We start from the raw sequence: 13,550 nt of genomic DNA on the forward strand, positions 1-13,550 counted from the left end.
AAAAAGTTCTGCAACTTGTATGTCATAGATTACTTTATGCCTATAAATCTTAATTTCAAATTCCAGGCTCAGTGGATCTTGACATCCATATGAGGATCAGTCCTTCAGGCATGGAAACAGTCAAATCATCAGCTATCTTCTCCAGTAGTCAGAAGACACCAAGTCCAGAGGACACTCAGCCAGACAGGGAACCCTTACCCTCGGTGACAGGTGGAGGAAGTGAGGAAGACCAGATCACTGGAATAGCAGCTCATCTGGAAGGTGAGGCAATTAAGAACATAACTCAGACAGAGAGCTCTGATGAAGCACCAACTGCCTCATCTCCTTCAGAATCAGCTGTACATATACCTCTTCCAGAAGATACCACCCCTCTATGTGAAGCCAGAGACTTACACTTCATGAAAATGAGTGAGACTATAATGTCACGCACAACAAACTTTGAAGACATTGAGAAGGCTATTGGATACATAAAGGAATATCATGCAATGTTATATGATACAAAGCGCCAGTGTTTTATCCTCCGCTTGGTTTGTCCGTCAGTGCACTCACTGGACCAGCTGTGGCAAAGTTATCACTGCGGTGAGCTACAGGCAGCTGTAAAAGAAAGTTTTGTCAACATCAAGAACCTGGAGGATTTGGGCCTGAGCCACAGCGACATCAATTTTTGGGTTGAAATGGAGGAAGATGATTACATTGAATGTAGGAAATACATAAAGGAAAATACAGAGTTGAAAGGTATCAATTTTTTAAAAACTTCATCTTTTTTTAATTTATGATTTAGCTATTTAGTAAAAGACATCCCCCACACACAGACCCTCTCATAGTAAATGTACTTTACTTTTATTTCAACAAATTATAGCAATGATTTACGAAGACTTGAAGATGACAGTTCGTAAAGGTCCACATGGCAGTGCAGAGCAGACTATATACGGCATACGCCGAGCCCTGATGGCAGCTTTCAGTCTACGGAAAGAAGACATTCTGATCAAATGGTGGGACTATGGACGTCCTGGTGACTCTGCTGTCATATGTTATGGTATACAACCTCATCACGTGGATCACATTGATGACAATGTCCAGGATTTACCCCAAGATGTCCTCCGTGACCTAGGAGGATTGACCATCACTATCGGCACAAACACTTTAAAATTGACAGGTCAGATATTTTTCTATTTTCATTGTTTATTGTTTTAATATTATAATTATAACATTTATTTGCGACCATAAGTTGGATGGTATATTAATAATATAAACTGGGAGTGATGATCACCACCATCAGCACACAGACTTTACGAGTAGCAGGTCAGATATTTTACATTTACTTGCAAGTTATATAATACTAAAATGGTATGTCTAATAAAAAATATTAGACATATAACACTTTCTAAAGTACATTTTCAAGAGCTGCATTAATATTTAATTTTTGGATGTAGTTGTTTAAATCATTACTAGTACTGAAAAGTCTTCAATGCCAAGGGAATACTCGGTAGAAGTCCTTTAGCGTCTCACTATCCTCAGTTTTGGCACTTTTAATACCTGGGCATTTCATAATTTATAACAATGTTCACTCCATTTTGGTAAAAAATTGGTGGGTTTTGTGGTCACTAATGTACTTTTTTATTGCATTTTTACACCACTCATTGCACCAACATTGTAGTGGTATAGTATTAGTTGTTTGAAGTGCTTTTTGGTATGGATTTCCAGGATACAATATTTAAAAAATATTTTTTATGGATTTTAATTTATCACTAATACTTTTGGTGAGGCCAAGGTGTAAACCAACATTGGTCTTATTATTGCCACGTAAATGCTTGGTAACTCCTTTACTGCTACATGCATGCTGGTACAGAAATGAAAGTCTGCTAGGAACCATTGTCCACCTACTATTACTTTATACAGGTGACATTCATCCCATATACTAATCCCAAAACTCCAATTAACCCAAACCTGTACTAATCAAATGGGACCCGGACTTCCATTCCTACGATTACCATTCCTGTCACACCGGTGTAACAGTAACGCAAGTCCACTAGAAACCGAGGTCCAAAGGACCACTATTCCTAATGGGGCCTAATGGGGCCTGCATTCGTGTTCTTTTTTATGTACAGACACAGATGTGTCTGTACATATAGCCATCATCTGCGTCTGTCGTCGCCGTCGTTGCCGTCGTTGCCGTCGCCGTGCACTTTTACCGATAACACGATAAGTGGAAAACTGTTTTTTCTTTTGGTTTGAAACTTACAGAACTGATGAATATTCATAATATGCAGGTCAAGTTCCAAAATCAGCATGATCGGGTCACTTTTAGGGAATTTAAGCTGTTTTTTTCACTTTTTTCAGCATATATGCAGCACCGATAACACGATAAGTGGAAAACCATTTTACCTTTTGGCTTGAAACTTACAGAACTGGTAAATCTTCATAATACGCAGGTCAAGTTCAAAAATCAGCATGATCGGGCCATTTTTATGGACGTTATGCTGTTTTTTCACTTTTTTCCAGAATATATGCAACCCTGATAACACGATAAGTGAAAAACTACTTTACTTTTTGGCTTGAAACTTACAAAACTGATGAATATTCATAATATGCAGGTCAAGTTCGAAAATCAGCATGATCGAGCCACTTTTATGGAAGTTATGCTGTTTTATCATTTTTTTTCAGCATATATGCAACACTGATAACACAATATAAGAAAAAAAAAACAGATAGGCCAATTGTCACTGTACTCACAGGAGTAGTCAATCTTACTAAAACGCAGGTTGAGTTAAAAAATCAGCATAATCGGGTCATTATTTTAGAAGTTATGATTTTTTTCACATTTCCTCAGATTCAATTCTTAGACATGTTAATAGTCTCATTATTTAACTAATAAGATACATAAAAGTGTTTGTTTGACATGTCCTGTATCTTTACAACATTGTTAGTTAATTATATAAAAATGATGGTAAACTTGTCATCATGTATTGTGTAATAAAGTATCAAAAATGGAAATAAACATAACAATGCAGTTTGTCAGATTCAATCATCCACTATGTTCAGAATCTCAGAATGGAGGAAATTAGACATTTTAGACTGTTCTATTGATATTTTTCCCATCTCATCAATTTTTTCAGTTGGTCATATAAAAAAGGCAGTAAACTGTTTATTTTGTTTTATGTTAAAAAAGTGTTAAAAATGGAAATAAACCCATTTCAGAACAGTGCTGTCTTGTTTACATTTTGGCATTTTCAAGATGCGACTTTGCAAGTTCCATGGACCTGAAGACCTTTGCTAGTCACATTTTCTGAATATCCATGATACTAATATTTTATTATTAAAAATTGATGGTCATTATGCTGTTAACCATTATGTAATATTGCATCAAAATGTGAAGAAACCCCTATTTTGGACACTGCTCCCATGATGACCATTTAAGGAAAATCATGTCACTTACTGTTCTCAAACTTACAGGAAAGAAACATGGGACTAAAATACAGCTCCAGTAGGCAATGCAGTCTGTTTGGTAAATTTTTCTGGCAATTAAACAGTTTTTTGTGAAAATTTAATTTTTCACTTATTGGCATTTTCAAGGAGTGATTTAGAACCTCCACGGGCTTGAAGACCCATGCTAGTCACATTTTCTGAAAATCCATGATAAGTTTATTTTATTATAAAGAATTGCTTCTTATTATGCTGTTAAGCATAATGTAATGTTGGATCAAAATAGAAGAAAATGCAACTTTTGGTGCTGCTGCCATGATGACCATTATGGGAAAACCATGTTACTTATGACTGTCAAACTTTCAAAAAAGAAACACAGGACTAAAATGCAGCCTGAGTTGGAAAAGCAGTCTAATTGGCTTCTTTTTCTGGAAGTTATACATTTCAGTGAAATATTCATTATTATTGTTTTGGTATATTCATTGTGGGACTCCCATGGACATGAAGCCGAATGGTAATCAAATTTTCTACATGTCCATGCTATTTATAGTCAATAATCAAAAATTGGTGATAATTATTCTGTAATTTATTACGTAATGTTACAGCAAAATTGACAAAAATCTTTTTGCACTGCTGCTACAAACATTATGAAAAGAAAACTGTGTTACTTATAATTATTTTTAATTTACAAGTATGGTTTTTTAGGATTGGCATGCAGTTTAAGTTAGAAAGCCAGCTCAATTGGGTTATCAATTATTATTGAATTTATGTAATTTTGTGTGAAATTTTCATTTTTCTCATTCTGGCATATTCAAAGTGTGAACTTGAACTCCTATGGGCCAGAAGCCTTATGCTTTTACTTTCGTCGGTGTTACCTGTTGTGCATAATTAAAATTTGATGTTGACTGTGCAGTTAAACATAATGTATTATTGCATCAGAATTGGTAGTCTCCTATTTTGTGCATTATTGTTTTGTGCTTTTCTTAAGATGTGACTTATAGGCCTGAAAGACCTTTGAGAGGGTCAGTCTGTTAATATCCCTTGGGTATCACTTAGCTAATTTCTGAGTTATAAAGTCATTTGCCTAATTGATAGACCATTAAATGAGATTACATAAAGCACACCTGTTGATATTTCCTTGTAAACTCCCAAAAGTTAAGCTCTCTGCTATATTATTAATAAGGAAGCAGTGATAATTATACAGGTTATTATATATATATATATATATATATACAATCGAAGATTAAAAGTTTGAATAGCAGCTTCATTGGAATTATATTTACCTCTGCCAAGGAGGTTATATTTTCACCCCTGTTTGTCTGTCATCAACATAACTCAAAAACTTATGGACCGATTTTGCTGAAATTTTCAGAATTGGGCCAAAGAGGACAATGATTAGTTTTTAGTGGTGGTCTGGCTCAATAATCAATCAATAATCAATAATAATCAGCAATTGCTGCCTTGGCAGAGGTCTGCGCTGTGGTTTTCTAGTTTTGTTATGTTTTCCTTTACAATTTTTTTCTCAAGCACTTGCATTTGTGACTTTTAACTCTCATCCGCCCGAGGCTCTGCACATTTTCTGTATTTTTCAAATATTGGGATTGATTTTCATTATGTGAATTTGAACTCTCATGGTCCAGAAACTGTCATCTTATTGCAAGGGTGGATTGAGGCCGTCTTCTGGGTCTTTCAGATGATGGTAAGATTTTAAAGTTTACATTGACTGGTATCAATTTTTTTCTGTTGGAAGACCATCAGAAGTGGAGGATGGATCAACAAAGATACTTTGGAATACTGTCAGAAAATATCTCTGGATCTGCTCCTGTTATTGACCATGTTACCTGTTGTGCATGATTAAAATCAGTGTTAACTGACTGTGCTATTATAAGCATTATTTATTATTGTATCAAAATTGACAAAATGACCTATTTTGCACCTTTATTTTCTGTTTTTTTGTCTGTACATTTGACAGCTTTGCTGCCTTGTTTAAATAATAGATAGCAGGCCCATAGCCAGGGGGGTTTGGGGGGTTCGAAAGATCCACCCCTTTTGCTGGGAAAAAGTTCCACTCTGGGTAAAATTTGATCTAGGTAGGTAGAGTTTTTATGGGAAAGGGTCCACTTTTTTTTAGAAAAAGAACCCCCCTTTTGAAATTGCTGGCTACAGGCATGGATAGGCCTTGTATAACTAGCTGACATACATTCCTGCTACAATCCTAATCTATGTCCGTCCAGTATGATGTCCAATCATTACGCAATAACATGTTATTTGCACTGTAAAGTCATAGTAATGACCATGATTAGGAAAGATATTTTTACTTTTGAAATCGGAAGCTTTCCCAGCTCATCTGGTCTTCCTGTTCATCTTGTTTTTTATCTTTATTAATTTTTTAAAAAAATTCATTATCTTTTTTTTTTGTAAATGTAAATTGTTATATACGATGCTTTTTATCCCAGATACCATATCTCACATGATTAATGGTTCAGAAAATACCAAAAAAAATGTTGAAAATATGCACATTTTATCCCATTTAGTAAAAAATTATAACAGGTACCCCCTCAAATCCAATGTTTCACTGTGATTTCTACAGATGGAAAAAATGTCTATTAAATTGAAAAGAGGCCATCAAATGTCACCAAATTTACACACAATTAGCATTAGGGTGTGCTCAAGTGCCTAATAGTCACGTGATTAATAGCGTGTGCGTTTACAGCGTACTGCAATTATCTCCTGTATATGGCGTGACATAGATGACCCCCCATCGAAGACAAACCCTTCTTTTTTAAAGAACTATACAGTAAGGGGGCAATGCATGTACAAGATATTTTCAAAGAGGAAAAAACAATGTTCACATACGATAAATTTCGAAAAAAACGTATGAGGTGAATGTAAATTATTTAGATTTTTTCAGTATTGTCAGTGCATTAAAAAGGTACAACGTAATATGCATTGCTTTGGAACATGTCCTAGTTTGCCTCACATTGAACTTATAGAGAAACGTGTAAAACCCTAAAAAGTAATTTATTTAGATTTGCTGAATAAACATAGTGCTTACCCGATGAAGGCTATGAATTTTTGGAAACAAGAGTTAATAACACACCTGAATGTACATATGTTTTCAGACTATTTAAAAGTGGTCGATGAATGTACCAATTCAAGTAAATTCAGAGATTTTCAATATAGTCTTAATAATGAGCTAATTACTCTTACTCGACTATATAACTGGAATAAGACAGAAACAGCAAACTGCTCCTTTTGCAATTATGCAGAAGAAACAATTGTGCACCTGTTTATAAAGTGTGAATATAGTAAAAAGATTCGGTTGAATCTGCAGGACCTACAGTGTACTAAAAGAAGGACTTGAATTTGAATTTTATTTAGATAACACAGCAAATATTTTAGGAATTTTAGATCACGGACATAGAAATATTAAATTTTCTTACGATAATAACAAAGCAATATCTCCATGCATGCTGTTGCCAATTAAGAAAACCTAATATACAAGTGCTTAAATATAAGTTTGAAATGACCAAAAAGGTGAAATATAAGATTTGACTGGGAGAAGTTGGACATACATTACAAAAAATGGTCTTGTCTGGGTAGAAAGGGAGTTTTTTCAATGTTTTAGACTGGTATATGAGTGTTGGATTTTTCATCAGAATTTTTAAACCTTATTGCTAGACATATTTGCTTGATAATGTGCTAAAGCCACATATTCCTGTGCAGCTTTATAGGTTATATATCGATAATACATTATGTATAATGTGTGTACTTAATGGTGTTAAACAGATAAGATTGAATTTGATTGTTATTGGTTGTAATAGGCGTTGCTGTCTTCTTGTCACTGTAACGGGTTCTGAAGGCTACTGTCACCGCTCTGCACGCATTCATGTGTGTGTTTGTGTGTGTGTGGGTGGTGCGTTTGTACGTGTTGTTGTATCCAATGCATGTGGCTGCCGATTGGTCACGTCTTGACCATGGCCACCACCTGGTGAATGACGTGGTAATAAATGAAAGTATATGGAAGAAGCACATGGCGAGTTCAATTGAGTTATGTTAAATCGGTCATAACATTGGCGACGAGGACGGGATAGAAATAGAAATACTAACATGGCACAGGGAGACCCCCGATTCAATACATCCACGTGGCAGGAATTGTTCTGCACGTCACACCGTTTAATCCACCGGAAAATCGACTAAATACCGGACCAGCATGGGAAACATGGCTGGAGGAATTCGAAGAAGAAATGCAGTTGCAAAAAGTGCAAGAAGCAGACAAGGTAACTTGCCTTAGGGTGTTCCGGTGGGAAAGAGATAAGAAACAAAATAAAATACTTACCAGATCCTCCAGTAATTGAAGATGAAGAAAGTGCATACCAGAAGGAGGTACGAAAACTGAACCTTCACTATAAACCGAAGCAAAATAAAATGCATAGTGTATATGTATTCAATAAAACAACGAGGATCCCAGGAGAAACCATAGCTTCATTCACTGCCAGGTTGAGAGAAAAAGATTTGACTGGGAGAAGTTGGACATACATTACAAAAAATGGTCTTGTCTGGGTATAAAGGGAGTTTTTTCAATGTTTTAGACTGGTATATGAGTGTTGGATTTTTCATCAGAATTTTTAAACCTTATTGCTAGACATATTTGCTTGATAATGTGCTAAAGCCACATATTCCTGTGCAGCTTTATAGGTTATATATCGATAATACATTATGTATAATGTGTGTACTTAATGGTGTTAAACAGATAAGATTGAATTTGATTGTTATTGGTTGTAATAGGCGTTGCTGTCTTCTTGTCACTGTAACGGGTTCTGAAGGCTACTGTCACCGCTCTGCACGCATTCATGTGTGTGTTTGTGTGTGTGTGGGTGGTGCGTTTGTACGTGTTGTTGTATCCAATGCATGTGGCTGCCGATTGGTCACGTCTTGACCATGGCCACCACCTGGTGAATGACGTGGTAATAAATGAAAGTATATGGAAGAAGCACATGGCGAGTTCAATTGAGTTATGTTAAATCGGTCATAACATTGGCGACGAGGACGGGATAGAAATAGAAATACTAACATGGCACAGGGAGACCCCCGATTCAATACATCCACGTGGCAGGAATTGTTCTGCACGTCACACCGTTTAATCCACCGGAAAATCGACTAAATACCGGACCAGCATGGGAAACATGGCTGGAGGAATTCGAAGAAGAAATGCAGTTGCAAAAAGTGCAAGAAGCAGACAAGGTAACTTGCCTTAGGGTGTTCCGGTGGGAAAGAGATAAGAAACAAAATAAAATACTTACCAGATCCTCCAGTAATTGAAGATGAAGAAAGTGCATACCAGAAGGAGGTACGAAAACTGAACCTTCACTATAAACCGAAGCAAAATAAAATGCATAGTGTATATGTATTCAATAAAACAACGAGGATCCCAGGAGAAACCATAGCTTCATTCACTGCCAGGTTGAGAGAAAAAGCTGAACATTGTGATTTTGGTGAGAATGCAGACGCTCGTATTTTAGAAAGGATAATTCAGACTATGGATGATAAACAGATCGTAACTAAAGCCATTCAAAGAAATTGGAACTTAGAAACCTTAATCCAAGAAGTGAGCCAGAAAGAAGATTTAAACAAAGAAGTTGACAATATGAGAAATGAATTTAAAGTGGCAAAAATCTCGGATGGAGTCAGCGTCAAACCTAAAAGAAGATACCCGCAACTGATGAAAAAACCCATTAATCCAAGCTCAAGATTGCAGTGTTCTAGATGTGGAGGACAAATTCATAACAGAGATAAATGTCCCGCTAGTGGAAAACAGTGTTTTAAATGCAGCAAGTGGAATCATTTCCAGAAAGTGTGCAAAACTCAGAAACCAAGTGACAAGCCAACCGCATACAGAGGCAGAAAAATGGTGAAGAAAACAGAGTTAGAAGATAGCTCTGAATCAGACAATGGGGATTTCATAAAAACTGTGCATGTCCACCGAATCAAACAAGAACATGTGGGAGAGACAATAGAGGTGAGAATAAATGACATTACATGTGAGTGTGAACCAGACAGTGGTGCTGCCACTAATGTAATGGATGGACATCAATTCAAACATCTAAGCAGAAGATCAGACACAACCCTGAAACCATCGAAAGAAAAACTGAAAACTATACAATCAGAGCTAATCGTTCTAGGTGAGTGCCCAGTGACCATTCAGAATAGCACACGGGGGACCATCTCAAAATTCATTGTCATCAAGGGACATTTGGGGTGTAAACCACTGATAGGCAGAAAAACACTAGAAGACTTAGGAATGATGGAAATAAGGGAAGACGGCTCTCTTAAAGAAGAAAATGACTTGAAGATTAAAGTAGTCAAAGAAGACAAAACAGATGTTCAGAAAATCTTAGATGAATACAAGGATGTGTTCACAGGTATCGGGCATGCCAAAGACCCTAAGTCAGGAGCACCCATTGAAGTAAAACTGGAATGGAGACAGATGTCAATCCAGTTGCTCAGAAACCGAGACATGTAGCTTTTCACCTCTTAGACCCTTTAAAAGAATTGTTAGAGCAAGGGGAAGAAGAAGGTATTTATGAGAAAGTCCCTGAAGGAGAAGCAATAACATGGTGTTCACCGCTCATAGTACAACCTAAACCCAAGTACACTTCAGTTCTTGGGAAGCTAGAACCACACATGATCCGTGCAAGCATTGATATGAGGATACCCAATCAAGGCATGAAAAGAAGTCGCTGTGTACAAGCACCGATAATTGAAGACTTCACTTACCATTTACGTGACTGCAGTATATACAGCATTTCTTGAATTCTGATTCTACTCTCTACTGCATTTTTCCCTTGTAAGTTGGAAATCTGTTCTGTAATAATTTATCATCTTCATAAATGCTTCATACAGCAAACTTGATTTGAGATCCGGGTACCATCAGTTGAGTATTGATGAGGAATCCAGGAAGCTAGTCACATTCAGCACACCTTGGGGGAACTACCGTCCAAAGCGATTGATATTTGGAGCAAAAAGCTCACAAGACGTGTTTGATGAGACCATGTTAAGAATTTTTGGTGACATACCTAACTGTTTGAACCAAAGAGACGATATTTTAATCGGAGGGAGAGAACACAATGACACACTTAAAACAGTATTAAACAGAGCAAGAGAGTTCGGCATTACATTCAACTTAGAGAAGTGTGAATTTGCCCAGGAAGAAATATCGTTCTTTGGACATGTGTTTACAGGCAAGGGACTGAAAGCGGATCCCAGCAAGGTGAGAGCAGTAAAAGAATGCAGCCCACCAGAAAAGAAAGCAGAAGTTCGCAGTTTCCTTGGAATGTGCGGCTACCTAGCCAGCTTTATAGAGGATTATGCGTCTCTGACTGCTCCTTTAAGAGAACTGACGAAGGAAGATGTGAAATTCCGTTGGCAAGATGAGGAAAAAGAAGCCTTTGAGAAATTAAAACAAGCTATCAGCAGTAGCAAAACAATGGCCTTCTACGAACCAGGCAAACCAACAATTCTGAGAACAGAAGCCAGTTTCAATGAAGGGTTGTCAGCAGGACTGTTTCAAGAAACAGACAAAGGACTTCAACCCATTCAGTTCATAAGCAGAGCATTAACAGATACAGAAAAGAAGTATTCGCAAACTGAAAAGGACCCATTGGCCATAAGATGGGCAAAGAATAGGATGAGAATATATCTACAGGGTGCACCAAAGTTCAAGATCATCACTGCACACAAACCACTAGTGCCCATGTTCAACAAAGTGCAAGCAAAATTGCCGCCGAGAATAGAGAAATGGGTAATGGACTTACAAGATGTTGATTATGAAGTGGTATACGAGCCAGGGAAGAATGAAGCAGACCCACTCGATTATCTGTCCCGCCATCCACTGCCACAGACGGGTAGTGATAGTACAGAGAAGATGATCAAATGGATGGTCAAATCTGAAAATGCAGTGATTCTTGATGAGATAGCAGAAAAAACTCTCACTGACCCAATTCTTATCAAACTGGAAGGGAGAATATCAAAAGGAGATTGGAATCTGTACAGAAAAGATGAGGACATTCAACCATTTTGGCATATGAGAGACGAATTTAGTGTTATTGAAGGACTCATTTACAGAAATGACAGGATTTTAGTTCCAGAGAAACTTCAGGGAAAAGTTATCAAACTTGGTCACAAGCTTGGACATTTAGGGAAAACAAAGACCAAGAGAATGTTGCGAAGTAAGTACTGGTTCCAAGGGATGGACAGAATGATAGAAGATATATGTGATCAATGCTATGAATGTAAAGTTGCAACAAAAGAAAATAAAGAAGAACCAATCAAGCCAACGAAAATCCCTACAGAACCATGGCACAACGTGGCTATGGATTATGGGGGACCCTACCCCGATGGCCATTATAACTTGGTACTAGTTGACAAACGATCAAGATATCCAGTAGTAGAGACTGTGAAATCAACATCATTCAGTGACATAAAGGAACCTCTTACTCACATATTTGCGACATATGGAACTCCAGTGATCTTAACAACAGATAATGGACCACCATTTAACAGCACAGAGTTTGCAGAGTTTGCCAAAGAACAAGGTTTCACACACCACAGAGTAACACCTTTACATCCAAGAGCCAATGGAGAAGCGGAAGCATTTATGAAGATGATAAATAAAACAGAACAGATTTCCAACTTCCAAGGGAAAAATGCAGTAGAGAGTAGAATCAGAATTCAAGAAATGCTGATTGCATACAGATCTACACCGCATCAAGCTACAGGAGTAACACCCTATGAAGCAATGTGGAACAAACCAGTTAGAACAAGATTAGATTTTAAAGAACCAAACAAGACCAGAAATGAGAGAGATGAAATTATTGACAAAACAGACGATAAATACAAACATAAATCCAGGATGAGAGAGAATGCGAACACTAAGAGAAATGCACTTATTACTGGTGATTATGTTCTAGTTAAGCAGAACAAAAGAAACAAACTCACAACGCCATATGAACCGATATTTTACATTGTCATGGAAATACATGGTTCTCAAGTCACAGCCAGAAGAGTCACAGATGGAAGAACAATCTGCAGAGATGCAAGTCAATTCAAATTATGTAACAGTGTTATAAACACAGCAGATGACGTAATGACAATTCCAGCAGACTCATACTTGAAAGAAAGCACAAATAAGATGAGAATACAAGATGATGCATGTGAATTGCAACTGAGTGATAATACAGTGAAAAGTGACTTTGCAGCAATGGATACACAGGATATTCCAAACTTAGGTGATAATTTGATACATAATGAAAATTCAAATGGGGAGAAAATACCAAAGCAACAGAAGAACAGGGATCATATTGATGAACCAATTAGCACTAGACCAAAGAGAACAATCAGAAAACCAGATTACTTAAAAGATTATATATTGAAGTGACAGATCATTAATACATGTGTAATCAGGACGAAGGCGGATCGCTGTCCTGAGAGAAAAGAAAAAAAGATCTAAAATAATTTACTAGTACATGTGTAATCAGGATGAAGGCGGATCGCTGTCCTGAGGAAAACTTTTTAGATTTAGCTACCATGTAATTGACTTTAATTGACATTTGTTTTTAAGAATAGATATCAGAGCATACAGCACCTAAGATGTGTGACTGTGTTGACTTTACACAAAATGAAAAACTGAGAAATTCATCAGATCCAGATCATTTAAAGATTAATTGACACAGACTGTTTTTCATTTAAGTTAACATGTTAAAAAAAAAATAAATAAATAAAGGCTGGGAGGAATGTTGTATCCAATGCACGTGGCTGCCGATTGGTTGCGTCTTGACCATGGCCACCACCTGGTGAATGACGTGGTAATAAATGAAAGTATATGGAAGAAGCACATGGCGAGTTCAATTGAGTTATGTTAAATCTGTCATAACACGTGTAGTATATTTCGCTAATATAGAGAGACACCTTGATGAAACCGGGCCCAGGTACACAACAAAAAACTTATTTAAGTGTAAATCATTAATATATAAAAGATTTTTTTTTAATCTGGGTGCGACGGGTTACACTTCATACAAAAGAGAAGACTGTATTTGTACTCATATGGTTGATTTATTGTCTCTTTACAC

The 13,550-nt window shown here is 36.8% G+C and overlaps 1 protein-coding gene across 2 annotated transcripts in view; it reads left to right on the top strand.

Moving 5' to 3' along the window:
• Nucleotides 1–13,550, top strand: part of LOC106165417 (uncharacterized) — a 76,689-nt gene that overhangs the window by 10,143 nt on the left and 52,996 nt on the right. For both annotated transcript variants that reach the window (XM_087019109.1, XM_087019108.1), the window contains exons 4-5: nt 67–735; nt 860–1,156. In XM_087019109.1, the coding sequence (XP_086875235.1) occupies nt 67–735; nt 860–1,156 (966 nt within the window). The remainder of the gene's footprint in view (nt 1–66; nt 736–859; nt 1,157–13,550) is intronic.

Source organism: Lingula anatina, chromosome 8 (genome assembly GCF_051362555.1).
Source record: "Lingula anatina isolate TDL-2025a chromosome 8, LinAna3.0, whole genome shotgun sequence".
Lineage (NCBI taxonomy): Eukaryota > Metazoa > Brachiopoda > Lingulata > Lingulida > Lingulidae > Lingula > Lingula anatina.